Below are 23,760 nucleotides of genomic sequence, written 5' to 3'. Positions count from 1 at the left end.
CTTCCATTGAGATTAATTTTATTGAAAAATAAAGTATAAAGCAAGATAGGACTGTTAGACTTTTTGAATAAGGAATGCCAAAAAACTTTTTTCCCGTATAGCTAAAGAGCTGGGTCAGGAAGGGACACGGCAATCATAATATGTCTTTAATGGCTGGCCAAAAGTTTATGCAATAGCTATGTCATTACTGTAGTGCAGAGATTGTCTGCCTCAGACGTGATCGGTTACAGAGAGAGCTTGTATTTGTCAATTACTAGGTGCAGCTAGGACAAAGGAATGGCATTAGTAGTATTTGCTGCAGGAAAAATTATAGGCTGAATAATAATCGATACTGTTTTCCTAAAACAACGTGGTTATTTATTAGAAACCCATTTAAATATATACTATATCGTAAATCTGTTTGAGTTTACCTGCTTGGAACCACAAGAGGGCACTTTGTAAGTAAGCTATGCTATCTACCTCTTTCAATTTTATAATGCATGTAACATGAAATACATAAATAGATACATATCAGTGCAATCAAATCTTTCAAAACAGCTTTGATCATAAACTTCCTTTATTGTGTCTTAGTGCAATAATTAATGAGAAGTGTAAATAAGGATATAGAATTTATAAAATTCAAACTCATGATGCAAAAAGTGAAAAGTGAAAAATGGGGCCACGATGGGGGCATGCTGGCGTTTGTAAATACACCCTAAAGAAATTATTAATTGTTATAGTCCTTCAAATGTTAGATTGAAGTTGGACATGAACATTTCTGTGAAAAATATTTTGACATATTTTACTTGACAAATGCTTCAAGTGCATATGGCATGTAGTACTCAGCTGTATCTGTAAATCCATTAGTTCACATTTCTGATGCCTTCTTTCTAAAGTTTATTTTTACATTTCATTATTTTACCTCTTTCAGAAAGAATTATTTAATAGGAAATACAGGTTTCAAAAGAACTTTGAAGAAGAATGCAACCAATGTAACTTTAATGGAGAAATAATATGCACAGATAGTTACCTTTGTATTTCAAAATCTCAGCCATTAAGTGACTATACCTCTTTCTCCAGGTGTATGACAGCAAACCAGGTAGAGAATTAGGCCTATATTCTGAAAGATAAAATTGCATTATTCTTTTTCCTTGCTGCTTTGTAAACTAACTTATTTGTTACAGCAGCACAATTTTTTAATGATCACTCTTAACTTTATCCAAAATCAAATTGGACAATAGTTACTCTCTACAATATAGGAAATACTGGTATAATAATAAGTACTATTTCTTGTGAGAAACCAATGTATTTTCTTACAAAGATGTCTTCTTTATGTCACTGTTTGAATTATTCTGTTTTGTTATTAAATGTAAACTTATTAGTCTAAGACTAGGGATATATTTACTGAAATGAATGAAATGAAAAAAATTCCTTTAAAGTACTGTGTGAAAATACAAAAATAAATCCCCTAAGAGATAAATTAAGAGTTGTATCTATTACTATGTCTTTAGTTTGGTAAAACTCATGGGTTTATGGTCATGCTGTTACAAACCATGGGAATTGTAGGGCTTTCTGTGAAAATTTAAAAAATTCGTCGTCAACAATATTAAACTTCCCATCATTTGGTCAATTTAAAAATTAACAATAAATCATCTTTTAGAATGCAAATGGAATTTTAATTTATTTGAGTATAGAAGCATGTTCTTGTTGTATATCCCATCTTTCCACCTTTCTCTGTTAAATGACTCATAGTAGCAGCTGAATATTTTTAGAGACAGTTGGTCCTCTTAGATGGTCCTGTGTTTTTCTTTGTATCTCTGGGAGCCCAGATGTCTGCAAGCTGGCTCCAATGGATCAATCTTGGTGGGCTGCAAGCGATACAGTAGTAGAGATCCATTTTATTTAGTTACAGGAGGGTTTGTTAGTAGATAGGAACAGAAAGCTCCTGTAGATTAATGTAAAACTATAAGTTCTGCTGGCTTCATTTGTGCTTTCTCATGCTTTTTCTCAGCTCTCAACTTTTCTTGCCTTTTTTTCTGAAAATTATATCTATCTACTAGAGTTTTAACAACCATCTTTTTGTTTGCTTCTGTACAGAAATCTGTGCTTGTCTGGTCTTAAGAATGCTACAAGTGTCACGGTGTATGGAATTGTACAGTCTGGTTAAAGATGCTTTCTACAGACATTAAGAAAGACATATGAATCTTATGAGGTTCATCATACATTATAATTTTTAGCTGATGCTGTGTCATTTTGTATTTCTTTGTAAATTCCTTTCTCATGTTCTATAAAAAAGCCTTCCAGAGCAAGATATAGGTACAGCAATAGAATATGAAGTAGTGGTTTGTGTTTGGAATAGGTAAGCTATTTTACTTAATAATACATATTAGTGCTGACCTGCTCACAATCTACTCAGCTCAATCTATTCAGATTGTCTACAAGACAATCTACTCAGCCATGTCTCGGTTAAGAACTGCATCTAGATTTAGGCACTACAGCCCTTCATTAAAAATGTTTACTAACTGTAAAGAGTCAAGAAGAGTGAGAATGATGAAAAGTGTAAAAGTCTCTGAGAAAAGAATTGAATTGTTATGATTGTTTAGTCTGGAAAAGAGAAGGTTGATTAGGACACACAGTGTCATTCAAGTGCATGCAGCTGCTGCAAAGAAAAATTATGAAAAGCTTTCTAAGAGTAAAGATACCAAAGGAATGCAGAACAATTTTGGCTAGGAAAATTGTGTTTCTCTATTGGGAGATCTTTAAGAAAATTTGTTTAGAATGATACACATACAGTTGATACTGTCTTGAAGTGCAGAAATGCTTTGGATGACATTTTGTGTGCCTTTGCAACATCATGATTCTGTTACTCAATTAAAAGTCATAGAGTCCACTTTCTCTCCATTGTCCTGTGGGTGGAAACAGGTGGCTATCCTTTTTTCCAGAGTGGAAGCAATTTCGTGATTCCCAAATTTGTTGCTTTTGTGCCTGCCAGAAAATGGCTTATTAATTCAGTTACACTAGTTTCTAGAGGCTGTCATCCTGACATCAGGATGAAATTATTAGAATTTGAAATGCAGTTATTAAAAAATACGGTATTCTAACGAGTATGTGGGGAAAAAAAGGAAGTTAAGAACCTTCCAGCAGCAGTGGTAATATAACTTCTTAAATGACTGCATAGAGGGTGATTTTATTTATTTTTAGGCTTATATTAACTTATTTTGGAAAAATATAGTACATTCACCTGATAGTGATACAATGTGAAAATAATGTAGTTTAAATGAAGGTCAGATGTACCGTTCTGGTACACTTATATATTCTTGAAGTTTGTTATGGTAATGCTTATCTGGGCGTAGAAGCTCTGCAAAGTGTATGGCTGCTCATGCTTCTTTGATCATACACTCCTTTGGAAAATTTAGCAGCTTTGGAAGAACCTCTTATTTTTTTTCCAACTCTACATCCTCTGAAATATTTTGGGGAACCCTTATTCTTGTGCATTTTTCTGCTCTGCATATATGCAAGCTTGTAAATAATTCTATAGCAATATGTAGATAATGTTCAAAATAAATATTCTAGTTTTTTTAGGTGTTATGTCTTGAGAGTAGAATTTGTCTTTTCTGGATGGGGAGAATTTACTGTCTAGATGAATTATTAGTTATCTCCCAGTATTAGAGCAAAATAATGTGCAATATATTTAAGAATTAATAAATGTAATTCTTCTCTCATAAGAATGCTTTTGAAGTGTAAAACTAAAAGTATTATAATCTTATACAAGGTAATACAATGCAGTGATTTTTTTGGATGTGATATCTATGAAATGGAAAAGAGAATATTGCTTGCATCCTGACTTTCCCAGAGACTCTAGATGGATAAATAACATACAGAAGCAGTGGGATTTATTTCCTAGGACAGTTCTGAAGTGTTTTAATTTGCAGCAGGCAAAGTTGAAGTTACTGGACAAAAATAAAGAAGTTCATTAGCACCTGAACATGAATCAAATAAATTTCTCTCTGGTTTTGGCTAATTCAGTTAGCTTAATCTAAATACATAAGTTACTGGTATGATGCAGCTTGGCACTACACAATGGATCTAAAAGTATTTACGCCGTTTAAGATGTTGTGGTCTTTAGTTAAGCTTTTTCAAATGCACGTAGTTTCAAAATTACTTATAAGTTACAGCTTCTTGGAAATCAAGATGAAAAAGGGCTAGATCCACCAGGTTATTTTAGTACACAACTTCAGTTTAGGTACTGATTCTATTGGGCATTTAGGCTTTAAATGCCTTGTGAATATGACTCCTATTTTTAACTCCTATTTTTAAAGTATCACTGACATGCTTGTGAAAGTGCAACTGTTAATCTAGACTGTTTTTATCACCATTTCTTTATTTTCTTATGCTTAGATTTCAGTTGTAGCATTCTGGACATATGATTTGTGCACCTATTGTATCATCCACTAACACTTGCATTAAAGCATTTGTCTAGGAATGTATAGTTTATTAAAAAAAACATATTGTAAGTTATATTTGTGAAATTGTAATGGACTTCAACTATAAAGTTTTATATACCCATGATGTTCAACTGTACAGTAACATTAAGGTCCATAGCTGTTTATGAAAACAATGAAAACTGAAAACAATTAGCATACTAAAACTCTAACATGTTTTTATAAAAAAAAAAGCTTGTTTTTGAAAGAACTCAGCTTTCAATAGATTTGAATATAATTTAAAAGATCTAACATCTTTTCCAGACTCTGAAAGTCTTCTAGAGATGTTTTCATATCAGATAAAGGACTGAAGTTTTACATTCAAACGATTTTGCTTTCATTCATTCTAAACTGTTAACATTTCTTGTCTGTACATATCCATGCAAATTTTTAAGTTGATAGGCACATGTAATAGTTTTCAAGCCATAGGTTCTCCCTTTCCTGTTAAATTTGAAGAACCAAAATCTGTTCTTGTAGTACCAAATAGAAGAAAGGCAGAATTAGGACATATATTTTGGAATGAAATAAAAAACATGATTCATTGTGTATTAAGCTATGATACCCTGTAAGCCTGAAAAAGAGGTAATTTAAAAAAGAACATTCCTTTGCTGTGATTTATTCCATGTACATTGTATAGCTCCATTGTTGGACTTAAACATATTTTGAAGTTACATTAGTTTTTCCAGTATATTTGAACACTTGTTAGTAACTTATCCTCAAAAACTAAAGTACTTTTTATACTTTTTCAAGAAACAGGATAGTTGGATGTTTGTGATGCCACTCTGTCTTCATCTTACAAAAAAAAAAAGACTAAATGTCAAGTAATTTGTGTCAGGTGTATGCTCCAAATGAAAGTCCATCAATCATTTTTGGCCCTTTAGTGCAATGATTATCATTTCAAAGACGCAGGAGGACATTAAAGATAATGGCTTTTCTGTTGTCTATTATCTCTAACAGACTTCACATAATTATTAACATGTGTTCTCATTTAAGAAGAGTGTCAATATTTTGAGTGAATTGCATTTTTTTAACTGAAAGGGATATGTCTGTCAGCAAGTTTTTTGTCCATCTAACTAAATGAGGAATTACAATTAATGAATTTTGTGTTTCCGCAAGAAGGGCAGATACTGCAGAAAATGTTGGAAGCTTTGCAGGGTTGAAACACAATGACTGTCTTCAGCTGTCTGCATAAGATAATAAACAGTGTTCAAACTTGAGTTGTTGTTGTAGTAGTAAAATGCTAGTGCGTGCTCTTCCGAGGCACTCTCACTTTTTAATTTTTGTGCTGTAATGAGAAGAATGAATATGGCATTTTCTTGTTTATCACAAAGCTCTGCAACCATGTAGGATATGGAAAATATCCATAAAGGGTTAATATCTATTTTGTGACTTTGTCTTGTTTTTACAGTTTTGATAGGAATAAAGATACTTATTTTCTTACTAGCTCATTTCTTACCTTCTATTTTGTCCTAAGAAATTGTCATTTGCTTGTCCTTTAGCAAAAAGCTAAAAATAGTGGGTTTTTTAATCCAATAGAATTGCATATAGAATTACATGTCTCCTAAAATATTTTTAAAATATTTAAAAAATATAAAGCTATGGTTCATCCATGTTAAATAAAAAATAGTTAAACTTGGCTCTCCTTTGAGTGGTCTTAAGCTTCTGAAATTTCATTGGTAACTCTTGGGGTGTTTATGTAGAATGGCTTGAGGGGCATACTTACTTGCTTCTTGTGCAAGATATTCTTCCTCTGTTTGAACAGGGTTTCAGCAGCCAACTTATGGGTCCAGGCTGTTGACTTCACCATAAAAGTTAATGAGTGGGAATGGAGGGAAACACTGTGATATGCAGGACAGCTTTTTAGCTTATGGTTTCTCTCAATAAATTTAAATATTATGGAAAGAATCCATGCACCAGCAGGAGGAAGGATTTAGCTTTTAATCACTAAAGTAAACTGAATCTGTTCAGATTTCAGCACCAGTAAGTGTCCTGGACAGAATGTAGACATTACAGTTAGACAAAACAGTGAAGTCTGTTGTATAATATTTAATGAAATACATTTCTGGCTACATTAGAGAAACACCTTTTAACGGGAATGACAGAATAATTTATGAATCTATTCAAGCTTCAATATGTCTCCACTTTTAAATTAGATGATAAATATTTGAAAGATGTAGAAGGGGCACTTGTGTACAGCAAATCACTAACTTAACATTAATAAGTATTTGGGGAACACCACATAGAACAAATAATGTTATGGATCAGTGAATTAAATGAGTTAGCAGCAGCAGTCACAATTTTGTCACTGAGCCAGAAGATGCTGCATCCTTTACAACAATACATTCATAGTCTGGAGGAGCGGCAGGCAGCTGGCAAACCCTGCCAGCTGGCATAGCAGGATCAACTGGCGTCAGCTGGATTTTAGCTGCTTACCTGTCACTGCCAGCTACAAGCAAGTCCCAATATGCTGAGAGGTGATCAGTGATTTGTCTTTTAAAAGCATAGACTAAATAGTTCAATGCAGTCTTTACAAACTTTCATTTTATTTGCCTTATGGTTTTTATGACCTGGAAAATTGCTTATTTTTTTTGTGTCTCCTTTCCGTTTGGAATTTACACACACATTTAATTCCCTGTCAGTGACTTCCCCAGAATAACCATAATTTGGGGCAAAATTAGTCTATCTGAAAATACGTTCTCTGTTTTACTGATTATATATTTTTGTTGTGAAATCTTTCAAGTTACACATTGGTTCTAAAAATCTATGACAAAAGTCCTATGTAATACTTAGCATTACAGCTGTGTTTTTAGAGTAGTTTTATGCCCAGTTTAAGCTATTCTGTTGTCTTGTTGCTCCATTTTTGCTCTCTAATGAATAAAATATTAGCCTTCAGTTACAGATTTCAGTTGGTTGAAGCTATTTCAGGTAGTCTGAGTCTAGTTTGATGCCTGGTAATTGTGACCATGTGTACATTTGTCTAAAATGCATGTGAACATACAGTTAGTTGGCCATTTTAAAACATGAATCTCTGTTTTAACTTTTAAAATTATACAGGGTCTTCTTTAAAATTTTTTTCAGTAGTCTTTTAAAGAGGAAGTCTTGCTTAGCAATGTGAGTCAGTTTAATCATATCTGGAGAATATATCAGCACTTAAAAATACTTTAATAGAATGATTTCAAATGTCATATTGTCTACAACAGCTATAGTCTGGAAAGGTTTTGCCTCAAACTAGGCATGTCTAATGGGGTTTATGACAACCTATGAATTTGCCCCTGAACAAGGTCAACTTGGAGGTCAGTGAATGCTATACAAATTGCATACTAGTCAAGCCTGTAATTATCCCTGTAAGAAGTTAATGTGCTGTGGAGTTCAGCAAATTCATGTAAAGCTTCAGAAATGACCATGATAAACTGAGCAGTTATTTACATTTGCTCTGAAATACCACAGTCAACAGGATGTGATGCTTACAGAGTATTCATTTATGGTAACTTGTAGCCAAATCATCTTGTCTGCTTGTGTACTCAGGAGATAAAGAGCCTGAATTCTTTCTCATTTGAAGAAAACACTTTAAATAATATAATTTTATTAATATCCAACATATATGCTGTACATATAGGCTGAAAAAAACCTCTCAGGATAGATTTTGTTTGCAATTTTGGCAGAAAATATGAAACGTCTACTTTAACATAAGTTCATTACATGTTGAGTCCCTACAACAGGGACATAAAATATCTGTCAGATCTTTGTTGAAGGCAGCATGTATTCCAACTTGTTCAGGTATTGTCTGATTTCTGTAGTCCATAAATAAGAACTAACTTTACATTTTCAGGTGAAAAATGTCACTATCATTTCTCTTTTTCCTGTATTTTTCAACTACAAATCTACTTTTATATAGGTGAGTGACTAAGTAGTTGCACAGTTAAATATTCCTAAATCCCATAAAACATAGGTAAGAAACACTTGTATGGGTTAGTATAAATTTTGTCAGTTAACTGTCTGTAATGTGAGCAGCTATAAGACTATTACAGGGATAAGGGATAACAATTACTTAAAGTTTTTAATATTATTAAATATCCATATATTAGTGTCACCCAACTATTAAAATTAAATGTGGATACATACACATTAAATATTGTTTGGATACTAGGAATATAAATTTAGGGAAAACTTAGCTATTAGTTTTAATTTTACATATTATTTAGTATTTTTAATAGTATTTGTTCTTCAACACTATGAAGTAAGCCAACTGCTTGGATCTGAACATTTCTTATTTTGAAGAACTTATGTCTGTATTGCATTTTGTGATGTGCTGCTGTTGTATTTTCCTTATGACATGAATCAAAATCACAAATATCAACAGTCCAGACATTGTGGAAAGTTTGGTTTTGACATTTCTAACATCTGAACTACACTTCTAAATTTCTGATGGTTTACTTTTCATTGCTTTATTTATGGACTGATCCACATCAGTATCACTAAATTCAAACAGCCAAAATAACTTTCGCAAGGTTTCCCTCCTTCCTTTTTCTTCTCCTCCCCCCACCCAGCATCTGAAAAGATTACAATCTGAATGTCAGTATTTTTTACTAACAAGTGTCTATTACCCAAAATGTGAACAAAATCCTTAAATCCCCATGAAGTGTCAAGGGTGTGGAAGAAGCATATTCAGATAAGAGTGAAAGAAATCCTCTCTGTAGCCCCTAGTGTTCCAGAAATGGTGTTGAGAGGGCATAAGAAGATAATTCTTCAATTCTCCTTGGACAGGAATTGATCCTTTGTCAAAAAGATAGACTTAAATGTGTTCACACTGAAATATAAACTAGCAGACAAACTAAGGAACTTGTGATGTACTTAAAGTGTCTTAAATAGTTCTGCCCTGATCACCTTAAGGAGAAGGGGAAAAAAGTATATTCCGGAATAAATATTTGATATGCCTTTTTTTTCCTTCTTAATAGCATCCTACTAGTAAGAGGTGATCTTCTTTACTAGACCTGGTGAGAATTCAAGCTTACATTTATCAGCCATTTGTTAAGGTGCAGAGCATAGAGAAAAGATGAAGGTCTTACTACCACATTTAGTTAATAAAAAGGTTTGATGTTTGGGGAGCCATTGAATTCAATTCACAAATTAGCTTCTGTCATTAATGTGAATGAATCCTGTGTAGAGTGTTCATTTGATCTCAGATAATTTTGCATTATCTTTCTAGATTATCAAATTGTTGGATGGAAAACGGTCTCAAACTGTAGGAATTTTAATATCCAGTTTGCACCTGGAGATGAAGGATATTCAACAAGGTAAGTGTTTCTTACACTTAATGTATCATATTTGCAAGGATATTTTCTCATAGCCCCCTTCAGAGAATTTCTTATGTTACAGAATGTGCTTTGAATATAGTCCTCTTTAAGATACCAGAAAAATCATTCTTCCAGTATATTCCAGTATATGTAAAATTTCACCGAAATAATCAGGATTGAATTTAGGTACAATTCCTTCTGTACTGTTTCAGTTCGCATATCACTTTCAGTAGAGTGTTTCCTCAAAACTGCTTCATGTTCCTTCTCTACAGTTCCCTCCTTTTTCTTAAGCAAGTCCGCCACTGACAAAAATTAAATGGAGAGCATTTATATAAATCTTTTGGGCTTCAAACATGCAGTCGGTATTTGTTGGATGTTTAAATTTTGCTTCATTAGCAGTATAAAAAGCACATCCCAGACTGATGCAGTTACCACGTAGCAATCAGAAAGATGATTACTGGATGGAATTTTTCAAAGCATAGGGCTACTCAGTGTATAAATTCCATTACTGGTAGAAATCATCTGAGTTTGCCAATACAACTGTAGAGAAATACAGATTTTTCAGAACACTGGGGTAATTCAGATTCTGCTTATGTTCTGGATTTAAAAAGATATTGTTTAAGGATATTGTTTATTTCTTTTTCACATTAAAAAAAGGAAAATATTCACCATTTAAAACAACTGCTGGAAGAATTCAAGTTGATGTCTCCTTTTTGCTATTGTTTTCCCTCCATCACATGCAAATACTGGGTAGGGTGTTGAGATGCTGCTGGCATTGATTATTATTAATTTCAGAAGAGCCTTTGAGCATCTAGTGCTTTAAAAGCACAAGGGCTTACAGATGTCTCTTGGGATGGAGAGAAACAACAAAAAGAAGGAATAACTTTGTGACTGCCAGTATTGTGTGAAAGGTATCAGAATGAGATGGAAAAAAACTGCTATTACTAAAGGTCTGAATAATTTGCTGGCAGGAATTACAGCAGCATAGGATAGGATAGCAGCTGTATTATAAAAAACTGGGTGGTATTCTTAAGTATCTTCAGAGATGTTTTCATGACTTTTTGTTTTCCATGCCATGATGTTCTACTAAAATAGAACATCTCTCTCTCTCTCTCTCTCTCTCTCTCTCTCTCTCTGTTTTTGTGTCTCTCAGTCATTTGCAATACTTCTATAACTTTTGAAACCCTCTGGCCAATATATACCAAATTAAAGAGAAAAGAATAAATCAAATTTTTGGGTATATATACACTAGCATTTTAGCTTGAATCAGCAATGCACTTTTGAATCAAATCTACCAGTTGTCCCCTTTGCTGTGTTTGCATTGCAGAGCAATGCAGAGCAGTCTCAGACTGCACAAACATCTGTCAGAATTAAATGAGAAGATGTGCTCTAGGTGCACGCCAGCAGTCTCCACCTATAGCAGGTTTTAAATTCCACAGGATCAGATGAGAGAGAGATAAAACACCCTGAAATGTGTGAAGTGTGAATACTGGACCCTCAGTACCAGCTGTTGCTGCCTACAAATCCATTTCTAAATACTGCACTACTTGCAGTTGTAGACATAGCTAATGTAGTCCTACAAGTTTAATGAAAATTAGAGTGTTGGTAGAAGAGAGACACCAAAACAAGTGCTGTCACTGAAAGAAAGTTTGTAACTCATCACCCTCTCTATTCTGAGGTAGCAAATGACTGGCCTGTCACCACATGTGTTGCTCAAGGCAGCAATAGGATATGCTGCCTCTTGCTTATGGAAACAGCTAGGAGATACAAACAGGATTTGGGAATACTATTAGTGGAACTTCTTTTTGAAATGTATTACAAAGCAGGATGAGTGACTCTAATCAAGATCTGTGTGCAGAGGCTATCTGGGGAAAAAAAACAGTTCACCAAACTCAGGGAAAACATCTGTTCTGTAGAGAGGATCTTTAGAAATGCATACTACAATGAAAACAACAGTAGAACTATGAGTTTGTCTTTTAGTGTGTGTTCATGTCCTAGTATTTTGTTTAATTTAAATCTGTGAGCAGTCCTGCCTATCAGCAGACAAATTATTTGAAGACCACTAGAGTCAATTTAGTGGATGAAAAAATATCATAATAAGCTAAATAGCTCATGGCAACACCTAACCAAAAAAGCATATGATCATTGGGTGATGACTGCCAAAGGTCTTTTTTTTTTTTCCACAAAGTGAAGTTACAAAGAGCTACCTCTAAGAAACATGAAAATTAAGCACTTATGCCTTTTTTCAAGCCAATTTCCATTGCATAATTCAGTATGTGAAAGACAAGGAAGAGAAAAGTTAATGGTCTTTGACAGCTTGCAACAGAGAATGAAGAAACTTGAAGCCAAAGAAAGTAAAAACGAAAAAAAAGGGATATCTAATTTTATTGCAAGCTTTTCTGACCATGTTTGTTGAAAAGCCACATACAGATGAATTTACTGTCTATGTATAGTGTAGTGTTTACCCTAAAGTAGCAGTTACAGAAGTACATATATAGAAAAACTGTCCTCACTTGAACTGCCCTATGCATACAGATGCATGCAAAATTGTAGAGAAGACAAAATGAGTAATCACAAGAAAAATTACATCCTTCTTTAAAATAGTGTGAGATTTCTGCATCTATCAAATTAAATAGCTTCACAGCATATTCTGTAGATATCTCAGCAGTGCAAAACAAGTAAGTGACCATATCTGGCACCCAGATGTTTCAGTTTGCATTTGATAATGAGCCAGCTGCCACACTTCAGGAAGGGAATCTCCCACACGTTTGTTTGAAAGAGTGAAGTTCATCCTTTGCAGATAATTTAAATTCTTCCTGTATCTGAGTACAGTCTAGGGAGAAGACAATGTAAAACTGAATAATTATTTTGGCAATGTTGGTATTCTATGATGCAGAGGGAAAGTTAACATTGTCATGCTGCACCTGTCTTAATACTCAGCTTTTTGCTAGGTGGGGAGAGGAGGCGAGATCCTAGGTGCTGTAATGTTCTGAGAACGCTAACAAATTTTATTGGTGAATCTGGTACTGAAGAGGGTAATATAGTTTCTGATTACACCACTATTAATAATACTCATTTCCTGAGCAGAAGAAGCAGACAGAAAATCTGTCTGTCTCACTATGCTATATAGGATCTGTATTTACATTTAAAAATCAAATAGCAATAATCACATTGTGCATAGGTTTAAGATTATTTTCAAGGCTGCTTCTCTGTGTTTTTTAAAAACCTTTGTAAAGAAGAGGTGAGGAATAGTGGAGATCAGCTGTTAGGTAAGGAGCATGCTTTAACACTACATACTTAGAGAAGTAATCTCCATTTCGTACCAATGCACTTCTGTCTTACTTTTCCTATCATCGTTCAGCTGAAATATTACAGCTTGAGAGACAAACTTGTGGCTCAAGACTACTTGTGTGGGTTTGCTGTTGAAATATTACAACTCATTCCACAGTGAGGTGTTTCAGTTCTGTTTCTAATGGGAAATGCTGATTATAGCTGTATGTGAGGACCCTGTGTGGGCGCTGGTCCCAACTTTTTACAGGGCAACATTTCAGTCACTCAGTTGCCAATACAGTAGCTAGCAATAGCAGTGTACTGGAAAACACATAATAATACTCTTTTCTGCAGCGTATGTCATCTGTGCCAGCTACCCATGAGCTGCTGAGATCTTTGTTCAAGAGTAAACTGGCAAAATTGTGGGGCAGCCCAGATGAAAAAAAATTTTAGTTACAGAAAATGGGATGTAGATAAAATGTAGATGCCTATGTCCAAAAAAGTGATTCTCCCAAATCCCTCCCTACCTCCATCATACCTGCGTTTTGCCACTAAAATTGTGGGGCACCGGAAGTTCTGCTTCTGTACATTGCTGGAAAGAGTTCACTGTCTAATACCCCTGATTTGCATCAGGATGCATTAACTAGATGGTCTCACATGCTGGTATATTTTCCTTGGAACCAAACCTGCTGTAGATCACACCAGATGCACACTTTATAGCTTATTGTGCTCTTTGTGGCAATAAAGTGCCATATTACTCCACGCAGAACAGCTGCAGGCTTTGCTAGTACGTTTCCCAAGGCAAGAGTTTAACGCTGTAGCACTGCAATGCTGACAGAACTTAGCCTATGTGGTAAAGGGGAGAATTTAATGCGGATCCTTGGCATTGAGGCTGCTTCTAATCCTAATTTACTATTTCTTTTTTTCTTTCCTAGATTTTAAGCAATTAAATATAATGTCTGAGACTCCATTTATTAAATTAGAATAGCACTGGCCAACCTGTAATAGCACGTATGGGGACCTGGTATGTTTATTGTGCATTTGGAACATTCTTGTGTTCACCAACAATGTAAATTATCTATGCAGAGGCATATTAAGCTTTGAAAATATTAGAGAAATTTATTTGATGACACTTAGATGGGATGGATTAGAATGGATTTTGTTAAAAAGCCTAGGTTATGCCATCTGCTTTTGTAGATTCTCCTCCATTATTGGTTTTTATTTGCTTGCTCCTCAAATTTGGAATATATTTTTATTATAGTGTCACAGTCATGATATTCTAATGCAAATAACTATCATGCCACTCTGCATCAAAATCTTTTGCATAGCATTGTAGGAGGGGACCAACTTTCTAGAAAGAACATGGTTATGATACTATTGTACAATGTCGGTCAACCAGTTGAAATGTGTTTGATTGCTCTTCTCCAACTTTGTGATTTACCCTCCATTGTCAACATATTGGAGTAAATAATTGGAAGAATATGAACAGCAGATTAACTCACCCAGACTGATGATCGGTCCAATAACCATTCTAATTCTATATTATGTTTCTAATCATCCTGGCATTTCTGTGGGGTCTTCCTCTAATGAGAGGCCATAGAAGTTGCATAAATAGGTTGCATTGTCTTAGTGCAATCTATGGTTTATGGCACATCTAAACTATAGAGAACAGTATCATTACTAACCAGGCACCTTTCTTAGCATCTGAAAGACTATGTTCTATGTGTATAAGGCAAACTATTCCAAAGCAACTCTAATCTGCAGACCTTAGTGTGCTCAGAATTTCTGAATCCCAATTTGTGTTTTAACCATATCATGCAGCACAAATAGTTTCACAGTTCCTTTCTCTATCATAATTTGGAAATACTTCTGGGTGAAGATAAATGCATTGGAATATTTCTTGCTTGCACTATGTAAAAAGAGTTTTACTGGGGTTTCAACTGAAATATTTTGCAGGATGGAAGTCTAGATTATAAAGGCTTAAAATCTCTTGTTGCAAAGTTGTGTGACTTCCACTTACACAGACTATTATATATATGCATTCTATATATACTGTATACTGTGCAGGAAGTATAGAGATAGCTGCATACCCATCTCAGAAGTTGGGAAACAATTTTCTTTAAAAGTTATTTTCTTTGTTCTGGAAAATTCACAACATACATTTTTGTGAATCTGCCTTGGGCATCCAGCCTGATGTGGGTAGGTTAACATTAGTGCCAGAGTCGTCTTCTCATGACTTCTTGCAGGAGTTGAACTTTCCTAGTCTTCTAACCCTACATTGTGCCCATGGTGCTTCTTTGTAATGTACATTTTAATGGTTTTTGTGTTGCATGATAGTTAAATACTGGAGAAAACCTTTTAAATAAGTTTAGAACATATCAGTTTGTTGAAGTAGACAAGAGCAATTTGGATATTTTAGGCAGTTTTGCCAAGTGGGGATTTGTATTTAACAATCATAGTCATTTTCTAATTGACTAGATCAGTCACAATTTAGTTTAAATTTCCCAGTGATGGGCTTCATGGTTCCCATGAAATCAAGCCTTACTCAGCAGAATGTACTACATAAAACAAGGAAGTACTTCCAGGTCATATAAATGTACCTTTGGCAAGCTCTTTTTATTTAAATGATGTGTTTCTGTTTTATCATTAGGGAGCAGTTAAGGTGATTTCTTCATATTTCATAGTTTAATTGTCACATTAGGTGGTTTGATACTGCTTGACTATATGTAAGCTCTGTCAGCAGGACTTAAATCCTGATTTAACCAAAATGTGTTTAGTAGGAGTGAGGCTGTGTATCAGAGTCAGCCTTAAGACTGTGGGTATTTAAGCTGCTTAAGAGGAGAGAACTATCTTTTTCATATTTAACCTCTAAGTTCTACAGTTGTATGTAGACTGCACACAGTATGCTTTAAATTCTCAGCTTTTCTTTGGATTACATTCTTGAAGTGATAAAACAGAGTATGTGAAAAATCCGTGCAGTAGGGAATCTGTTTTTTACAGTTAGATTAATTTTTAAAAAGTTAGTCTGTTAAAAACCTTTGGTACAAGTTTCTATTCGAAGCAATACTCTTAGTATGTGAAATGTAGTTGGCAAGTATTTTTATGTGTGCCTGTTAGTTTGAATGCATGATGCTGATCTGTTTTTTGTCCTAGCTGACGGTTATTATATCCTAATGGGTGCAACCCTGCACTAATGATCTTTGTGTATATAAATTCTTCTTGTTGTGAGCAGACACCATAGGCCACATAAAAATGTTTGCCTCAATTTCCCTGCAAAAAAGGATCTCAGAAACCAGACTTGGCCAAGTAACAGATTTTTTAAAGGTAGAGGAACCCAATAAAATTACCAGCTTTTCACAGCATGAGTCTACTTCCTTTCGACATATTGTGAGGTGTAGGTGAAATATTCTAACTGAACTGACAGTGTAAGTAAGACAGCTAACTAGAAAGCAAGATAAAAGTAAAAACCACCGGTGATGATTGATATTGTAATAGCTATTAATTGTTTTGGAGCCTCTTTTGTAGATTTATGATACTTCATCTATATTACTTACATTTATGTGAGTCTTGATATAATGAGATTTAATGCAGTAAAGTATCATGGTTAAACTCACTGTATGAGGAAGAGCATTTTGAAAAACTTATCAAGGTTTTAATTAATTTTAATCATGTTAATATACATATGATTAAAACTAGGTTTTGTTTTTCACAGAAAAATTAAGAAGCTTTTGTTCCTTGTAACTCTAAGTAAAAAGTAAAATAATTAGTTTCTTTGATCTAGTGTAATGGGGGTTTTTCAGCTGCCCCAATTCAAGTTAATTTACACAGCATACTGTGAATGTATTGCACATGCCGTATTTTAAGAATATGAAGAATACTAAGACAGCTCTGAATTTGGGGATTTCTTCCAGCTTTTCAAAATCAATGCTTCTTTTTTTAGAAAAGGGTCAGTCTTCATAATTTTACATGTTTTCATTTTTGTCTTCTGCTCCAAATGTGTATGGCATTAAGTTCGATCAGTTTGAATGAAAAAAGATGTAAGGACAAAGATAAAGATATTAAAATACATAAAGAAGAAATAAAGGAGTCTGTGTGGATTTTGGCAGTACTTCTGACTTTTTGGGGGTGTATCTCTACATATATTAACATCCTAAGATGTCCAACTATCATTGAGTAATATGGCTAGAGTTTTAACTGCAGCCTGTCTGCATGGACATTGCCAATAATAGCAGGACAGGTTGTATAGCAAGTAAATCAGAAAATATTTTCTTGGTACTTTTATACAATCACATACTTGTCCAAAAGAGAAAATAATTCATATTAATGTCTCTTAACACTGATTATTAACAATTCTGTTAAAAATGTGTTTATTTATCAGATTGTATTTTATTAGTTTAATCTCATACATTTTTTGCTTTATCATGTCACTTCAAAACAATGCTGATTTGTTAGAACTGGTGTTGAGTACAGAAACATGGATAAGAAAATACAGCATTAAAAACCACTTTGTGATTTTGGGGCTTTTTTTGTAACAAATCTCTGACTGAAAATACAAATTTGTACAAATCTTGATATTCTTATTAAAGTGTTCTTTTCAAACTACTTCCTCTCATTGTAATAGTTCTGTATCTGAAAAAATCTACTATTAGTTATATGTTTTGCATTTCTAGTACAAGTTCAAATTACCTCCAATAAATTGTTTTTCTAGATAACTCTGGACAAATAAATTTCTCCTTGTAAGCAGATTTCAGAATATTCCAAAATAGGATGAAAGTGAAACCACAGGGGGAAGTTTTTGAACTCAATATGCGTATTTTAAAATCTTAACAATTAAATATGTTGGACTGTGAAACAAATTTTCCAATAGATTTTCCAATCTCTTAGGTTCTTTTGAAATTTCATTGGATAATACAGTAGATAATGCAACTCATGGAACCATCTTGCAAGAGCCAACAGATGATCTCATAGATTCAATCCCTAATGATTTTTCTTTAAACAAAGATTTTTGTCAAGCTTGGCTGTTCAGGCTTTGTATTTGTTTACACTCTTGAGCTTTTTTTTAATCTTTCCAGTAGGACAAAAATAGTTGGAGATACTGCTTTTTTTCGCTGATACTGTCTCCTTCTGTATAATTCTTTGCTTCTAACCAAGGTGTAATGTCAACAGATGGAATCATAATTGACAGGCAAAATTTTAAAACATTCTAAATGTCATTGGACCTTTTAATAAAATTAATTAGCCTGCCACAGAGAAAATTTACTAGCCTGCTGGTTAATTTCACAATGTAAAATCATAGGGTAGGTGGAAAAGCAGGTGAAAGCTTATTACTTTTAAATAATTAAAGATGTGTGCCTTGCCCCTTTCAAAAATAGATTGCAAATGCATCCAGAGGTTTTAAAATCTTCTAAATTCTCAAGCAGTCAAGTTTCCTTTGAAGAAATATACTACAGTTGAAATTAAAAGTTATCAGATACTAGCTAAGGATGAGTCACTGGTTATGTGGAAAATTGGTAGAGGCCTTAAGCTTGATTCTTTTGGGATTAATGTTCCCAGTAACATTTAAACATAAGTCAGGAGTTCAGAAATTTTGCCTAGTCCCATTACGAATCTTGATGAAATGCTGGTTTCAGGAAAATCAAACATCCAAAGTTATTTCTATTCCACTATGCATCTCCTAGCTTACTGGAATCTAACATTAGAGAGCATTAGTAAGCACCATGAACCAATCCTATTTAGGTTTCAGAAGAGTCCCAATACATTGCCTAAATTGTAATGGGATTTGCAGATGTTGGAAATACCTAATGCCATATATTCCAAACGTAGTAACATTTGGAACTAAGATAGGAAACATTTTGAGACTTTTCATTTTGGGTAATGAGGCATAATTAATCATTGAAGCATATACTTTAGGTGTCTCTGTGTGATGTTTAAAAGTATTCGTCTGGAAATTGTCATGTGTGTAGTTTTCTAGTGGATAAAGCTAACTCAAACATGAGCTGCTCTATGAAGATACCTTAAAAATCTGTAGCACGATCTTTTGTGCTTGCAAATTTGCAACTTGCAAATCTTGCAGGTTTGTCTACCTGTCTACTTCCCAAGATTGCTAGCCACAAGACAATCGGATCTCCCTGTTTTCATCTCTCCCTGATCTCCCATGCACATAGGGAGACCTAAACTCTCAATTCCTTCCTATCCAGCCTTCTAAGCTACCATGAAATCTGTGCTGTTTGTTGTCTGGTATCAGTTGTTCTCATGTTCTCCTGCCTGGCCAGCTACACAATCAGCTGAGTACCTGGCAGGTCATATTTTTGACTGCTGAGTATACTGAAGAGGAAAAGCTCTCAATTCTCCTGAGGCAGAGTTTGTAGTAAGTTCTCATGTGAGTGCTGTGACTTGAAGTCAGAATAAAAATAAAATGCTGAAAATAATAAAATATTAACTGGATACAAATATGTCCTTTGGCTAGGTCAGGTCTCTTTAGTACATTTCTCAGGAAACAGAATTGAACTCTTGTTTTCTAGCATCTAATTTGTGACTGTATTCTATACAGCTATACTTTGTGTTGATGACTCCATAGTAGATCTGGAAACACTGGAAGCACTATATGAAAATGTAAGTAAGCTGGGGTAAAGCTGTGGTTAATCACCATAGTATTTCAGACACACTATAAGTAAAGTTTTATTTTATGTTGTCATTTTAGACTAGAGACATTATATAGAAAAAGCCTTTAGGGAATTTAACAGTAATAAAATAGGTAACATAAAAAAATACCCATTGACGTGCTTATTTCTCTTGCTGGCTTAGTTCTTAAATGTCAGAAATTTAAAACAGTGGAGTGCCTTTGGAATAAGGTTAAAATGTAACAAAAGGCGTAACACCTAGCAGTGTTCTCTCCTGAACCGCCTGAAAAATACTGTCCTTACTTGAAGCCTATTTTGTGCTAACATGCTGAATTTTTCTCATTTGAGCTGTAAATGACTAAAACAGTTAACTTGGGCTAGTGCATTGCTGTCCTTACCCAAGTTGCTCAGTAGACGAAATGTATAGCATTCATGAACTGTGTTGCCTGAAAGAATTCATTTACACTTGGCTGTAGAGGTATTGGAGCTACCTCTCCAACCTAAACTGCATGAAGCATCCTAATAGCAGTGCTGTGCTCTACAAGGATGCTTTGGTTTGTGGCCATTGGTACTAAATGGCACTAACAGGCACTAAAGGAATTTACCATGGACCTTTATGCCTCACTCTTTTGCATAGTCTAAATGTTTCCCAATAGACAATGTAATTGTTACTTGCAGACAAACAGGTAAATTAGTAATTCATTAATTTTTTTTATTAATTAGTTATTAATTACTTTATATTAATTCACTCAGAGAGCACAAAAGGATGAACTGGAGAAAATCAAGCAATATTACCAGACTTCAAAGGAGGAGGAGCTGAAGCTTCTGGATAAACCAGAACAGTAAGATGATTTTTTTTTTTTAATATTTTATCATTATATAGTATAGTCCTTTGCTGATATGTGAAAAGGAATCTTGATACATAATTTTTGGTAGCTAATTTTTGACTTTTTTGTGTGTTTCAAGACATGATGTAAACTTTGCCTTTATCACATAACTTTTTCAGACATGGGAGATTTTACTACGTCAGCTTGGACCACCAGAACTGATAAAATATGTAGCCTTGAATCAATAAAATTTTCTGTTCCCATTCTCACATCTGTAAAAGGCTTATCCTTCCCTTAGAGCTTTTAGGGCTAAATTAATGTGTCATAAAGCAGGGTCAGAATGATTTTGGTTGTTGATTATTTGAAAGTTCTACACAGAGGGTTTTGGCGAGTCCTGTGACAAAGACACGGTGTACACTCTGGTCATGCTGATTGAAGACCTACAAGGCTGATTCCACAGTTCATCTCCTATGACTGTTGTGGGCTGTGACAACTGTTAGGATGAAAAACTTCTTAAGTGTTGCTCCTTCTGTTGTAATAAACCTTAGACCAATGTGAGAATCACAAGAATCCATGAGCAGAATGGTAATCCTGAATTTTATTTTAGTGTATACATTTGATTTCAGATTTTGGCCTACCAGTGGTGTTTGTCTTCTGCTACTTTGCTACTTTTCTCTTTGTACTTCCATCCTCTTCTAATCACAGTGCAATTTCCTGCCCTGAGGCCTCTCTGCCATCTTGCTTCCTTTTCCCTCTTGTCTGTTTTTGTCTTTTCTGCTGTTTTTGGCATAGGATAGGCTAGTGGGAGGAAGAACTGAAACAGCAGAGGTAGTATATGGTTGGTTGATGTCAGAAATACTACATTTTCATACCTTTTTTCCCCATTAAAATGTTAGTGGTGAAGAGCATAATTTTTTTTCCTCTTTCTCCTAACACAAGGCAGCTGAATACTCATTTGTGACTGTCCACTAGGGAACAGGTTAATGTTGGGGAAATGAGGCTATCACGCTTACTCTTGGTTAAGAGTGACTATCATTCTTGAGTAAGACTTACGAAGACAAGTATCTGTAAAGTGTATATACTAGCTTGTTCTTGCATCCCAGATCCATGGCTTTCATTGCATTGGCTTGGGGCATAAGAATACATTGTGTGACTAGTTGATGTTTTCCAGAGCTTGAATCTTTGGCAATCTGTTTGCTGTATGTCTGAGTGAAATAAATATTAATGCATTTTGTGTTCTGGAGAATACAAATCTTGTAGAGCTCTAGAGTTATAAAAGCTTGTCTGTTTTTGTAAATTATAGTGGAGAGAGGTCGATCTTAATTAAACACAAAGTTGGATTTATGCTATCATTGTTCCATAATTAAAAGTAAAGAACTGAATAAAGCAGTTACACCTGGTCATTCAGAGTGAAATAGTAGTGTCAAAGACAAAAGCTACTTTTTATCAATTATTACTCTTTGTGTTCTCTCTGCGAGTCTTAATTAACCAATTTTTACCCTATTATTAAACTATATAGGTTAAGAAAACTAGCTTTGTAAAATGTTGCCTCAAGGGGAAAACAATTTGCTGATGATGCACTTATGTAAATTTTATTGTACCTTCGGAATAATGTCCTTTCTGAAAACTCAGTAGATCAGGTGCTGCTGGTTTTGTTGTCTAAGTCAGCCTCTAAATCAACCTAAATGCAGAACTGGAGATTTGTTGGAACTGTACTATGCATATTAACTCCATAAAAGGTTAAAGACAGGAAAGCGCTAAATTTGTATGTGTGATTAAAAATATTTGCTATAGGGCATAAGCCTCACATATTTTCGTTAATGAGGATCAGAACAGAAGTGCAAACGAAACCATTTATCAGATTGTTGCAAATACTAGCAATAGGCATTTATATAATGAAACCATTGATGTGAATTCACTGAAGGCTAAAGGAAATCTTAGCCATTTTTAAATGCTTGCATCACCAGACAAATAGAAAGCTTTAGTGGTATCACTGATGCTCTCCTACACATGTGGTTTTGATTTGTTTTGCTGGCATGTTAAATTTGCTATTGTTGGCACAAACTGTAAGTATGACAGCAACATGACAATACCCCCCTGAATTATGCTTTATGATAATAGTTGTTAAAATGCTAATATTCATTAACATGATAAAGATTTATGTGCACAACTGGCCACAATTTGAGGTTTTGCTAGCAAGATACAGATGCTTTAGCTAGTTTCCAAGAAGACCCTTTTAGTTGCAATATAATCTCTGTGAAGTCCTCTCTACTGTGAAAGAAATACTAATGAAGGAAATAGTAGCAAAATATGGTACTGAGCTTTCCTTTATCGTATGTAGTTTGAATTCAGGAAGTAGTGAGCTATTAATTGCTGTCCGGGTAATGCCATTTGCTTCTCTTTGAACACCTCTCTCGTTTGATTTCAGTTTAAATCCTGCTGATTTACTTAGAACCTTGCAGGATTAGAGACACCTTTTTCTCCAAAAAATATTTCTGAATTTTATATTCTTCAAATGTGGATAAATGTGAACTGATAAATAGTTGACCTCCATAGAATCAGCCTTCTTTGTCTATCTTCTGGAAGAATGTTCTGTTACACTAACAACATGGTAATATACCTGGCTTGAAAGTACTCTCAAGTCCTTTACTACAAGATTCTGGTAGGATAAGAGTTCTCAAGTAAATGCATTTTTTATTTACAGTTTCTGCAGGAGAGGAGTAAAATGGACCTCACAGAGATGAACAGTAAATTGTTTACTTTAGGCCATAAGAAGTGTAGCAATGAGAAACCCATCAAAAAGCTATGTCCCAGTCATGTCATCACTACTTTAAGTCAAAATCATACTTTTCTCAGAATAAAATTGCAAAAATGACTGAACTAAGAATATTCTTTTATCTCCAAAAGTTTTGTCCACCTGAATTGGTGGTTTATCTTTGATAACCACAGATTCATGCCATGACTTCGTGTTTAGTAACTACATTTGTAGTCACTAAGGTTCCTTTTTGTGACAGATTTCAGTTATAAGTGTTCTGTCTGGATATTTACATTGAATACTTTGAATTCCAAAATCTGGAGACATTTTCTTCTTATGCTGATGCTCTTTTAACTCTCGGCACAATTATATTGTATTCTGATGACCAGCAGTGTAGGATATAGTTCCCTTTTCAAGGGAAGGCAAGAATATGTGTCATTTGACTTTTTCAATTTAAACTTTTAAAATGTATGTATGTTAAAACTTTAGTGAAGCAGTTGGGTTTTTCTTTCTTTTGTCCCTCTCACACAAAGT

The 23,760-nt window shown here is 34.3% G+C and overlaps 1 protein-coding gene across 1 annotated transcript in view; it reads left to right on the top strand.

Annotated features, from left to right (window-relative positions):
- Positions 1-23,760, top strand: part of FMN1 (formin 1) — a 139,059-nt gene that overhangs the window by 54,282 nt on the left and 61,017 nt on the right. Inside the window, exons 6-8 of the mRNA XM_059819552.1 lie at positions 9,667-9,754; positions 19,575-19,636; positions 20,398-20,486. Of these exons, the coding sequence (XP_059675535.1) occupies positions 9,667-9,754; positions 19,575-19,636; positions 20,398-20,486 (239 nt within the window). The remainder of the gene's footprint in view (positions 1-9,666; positions 9,755-19,574; positions 19,637-20,397; positions 20,487-23,760) is intronic.

The sequence above is a fragment of the Gavia stellata genome, chromosome 7, assembly GCF_030936135.1.
Source record: "Gavia stellata isolate bGavSte3 chromosome 7, bGavSte3.hap2, whole genome shotgun sequence".
Lineage (NCBI taxonomy): Eukaryota > Metazoa > Chordata > Aves > Gaviiformes > Gaviidae > Gavia > Gavia stellata.
Note: the sequence above shows the minus strand (reverse complement) of the source record. Positions and strands in the feature narration are given on the sequence as shown.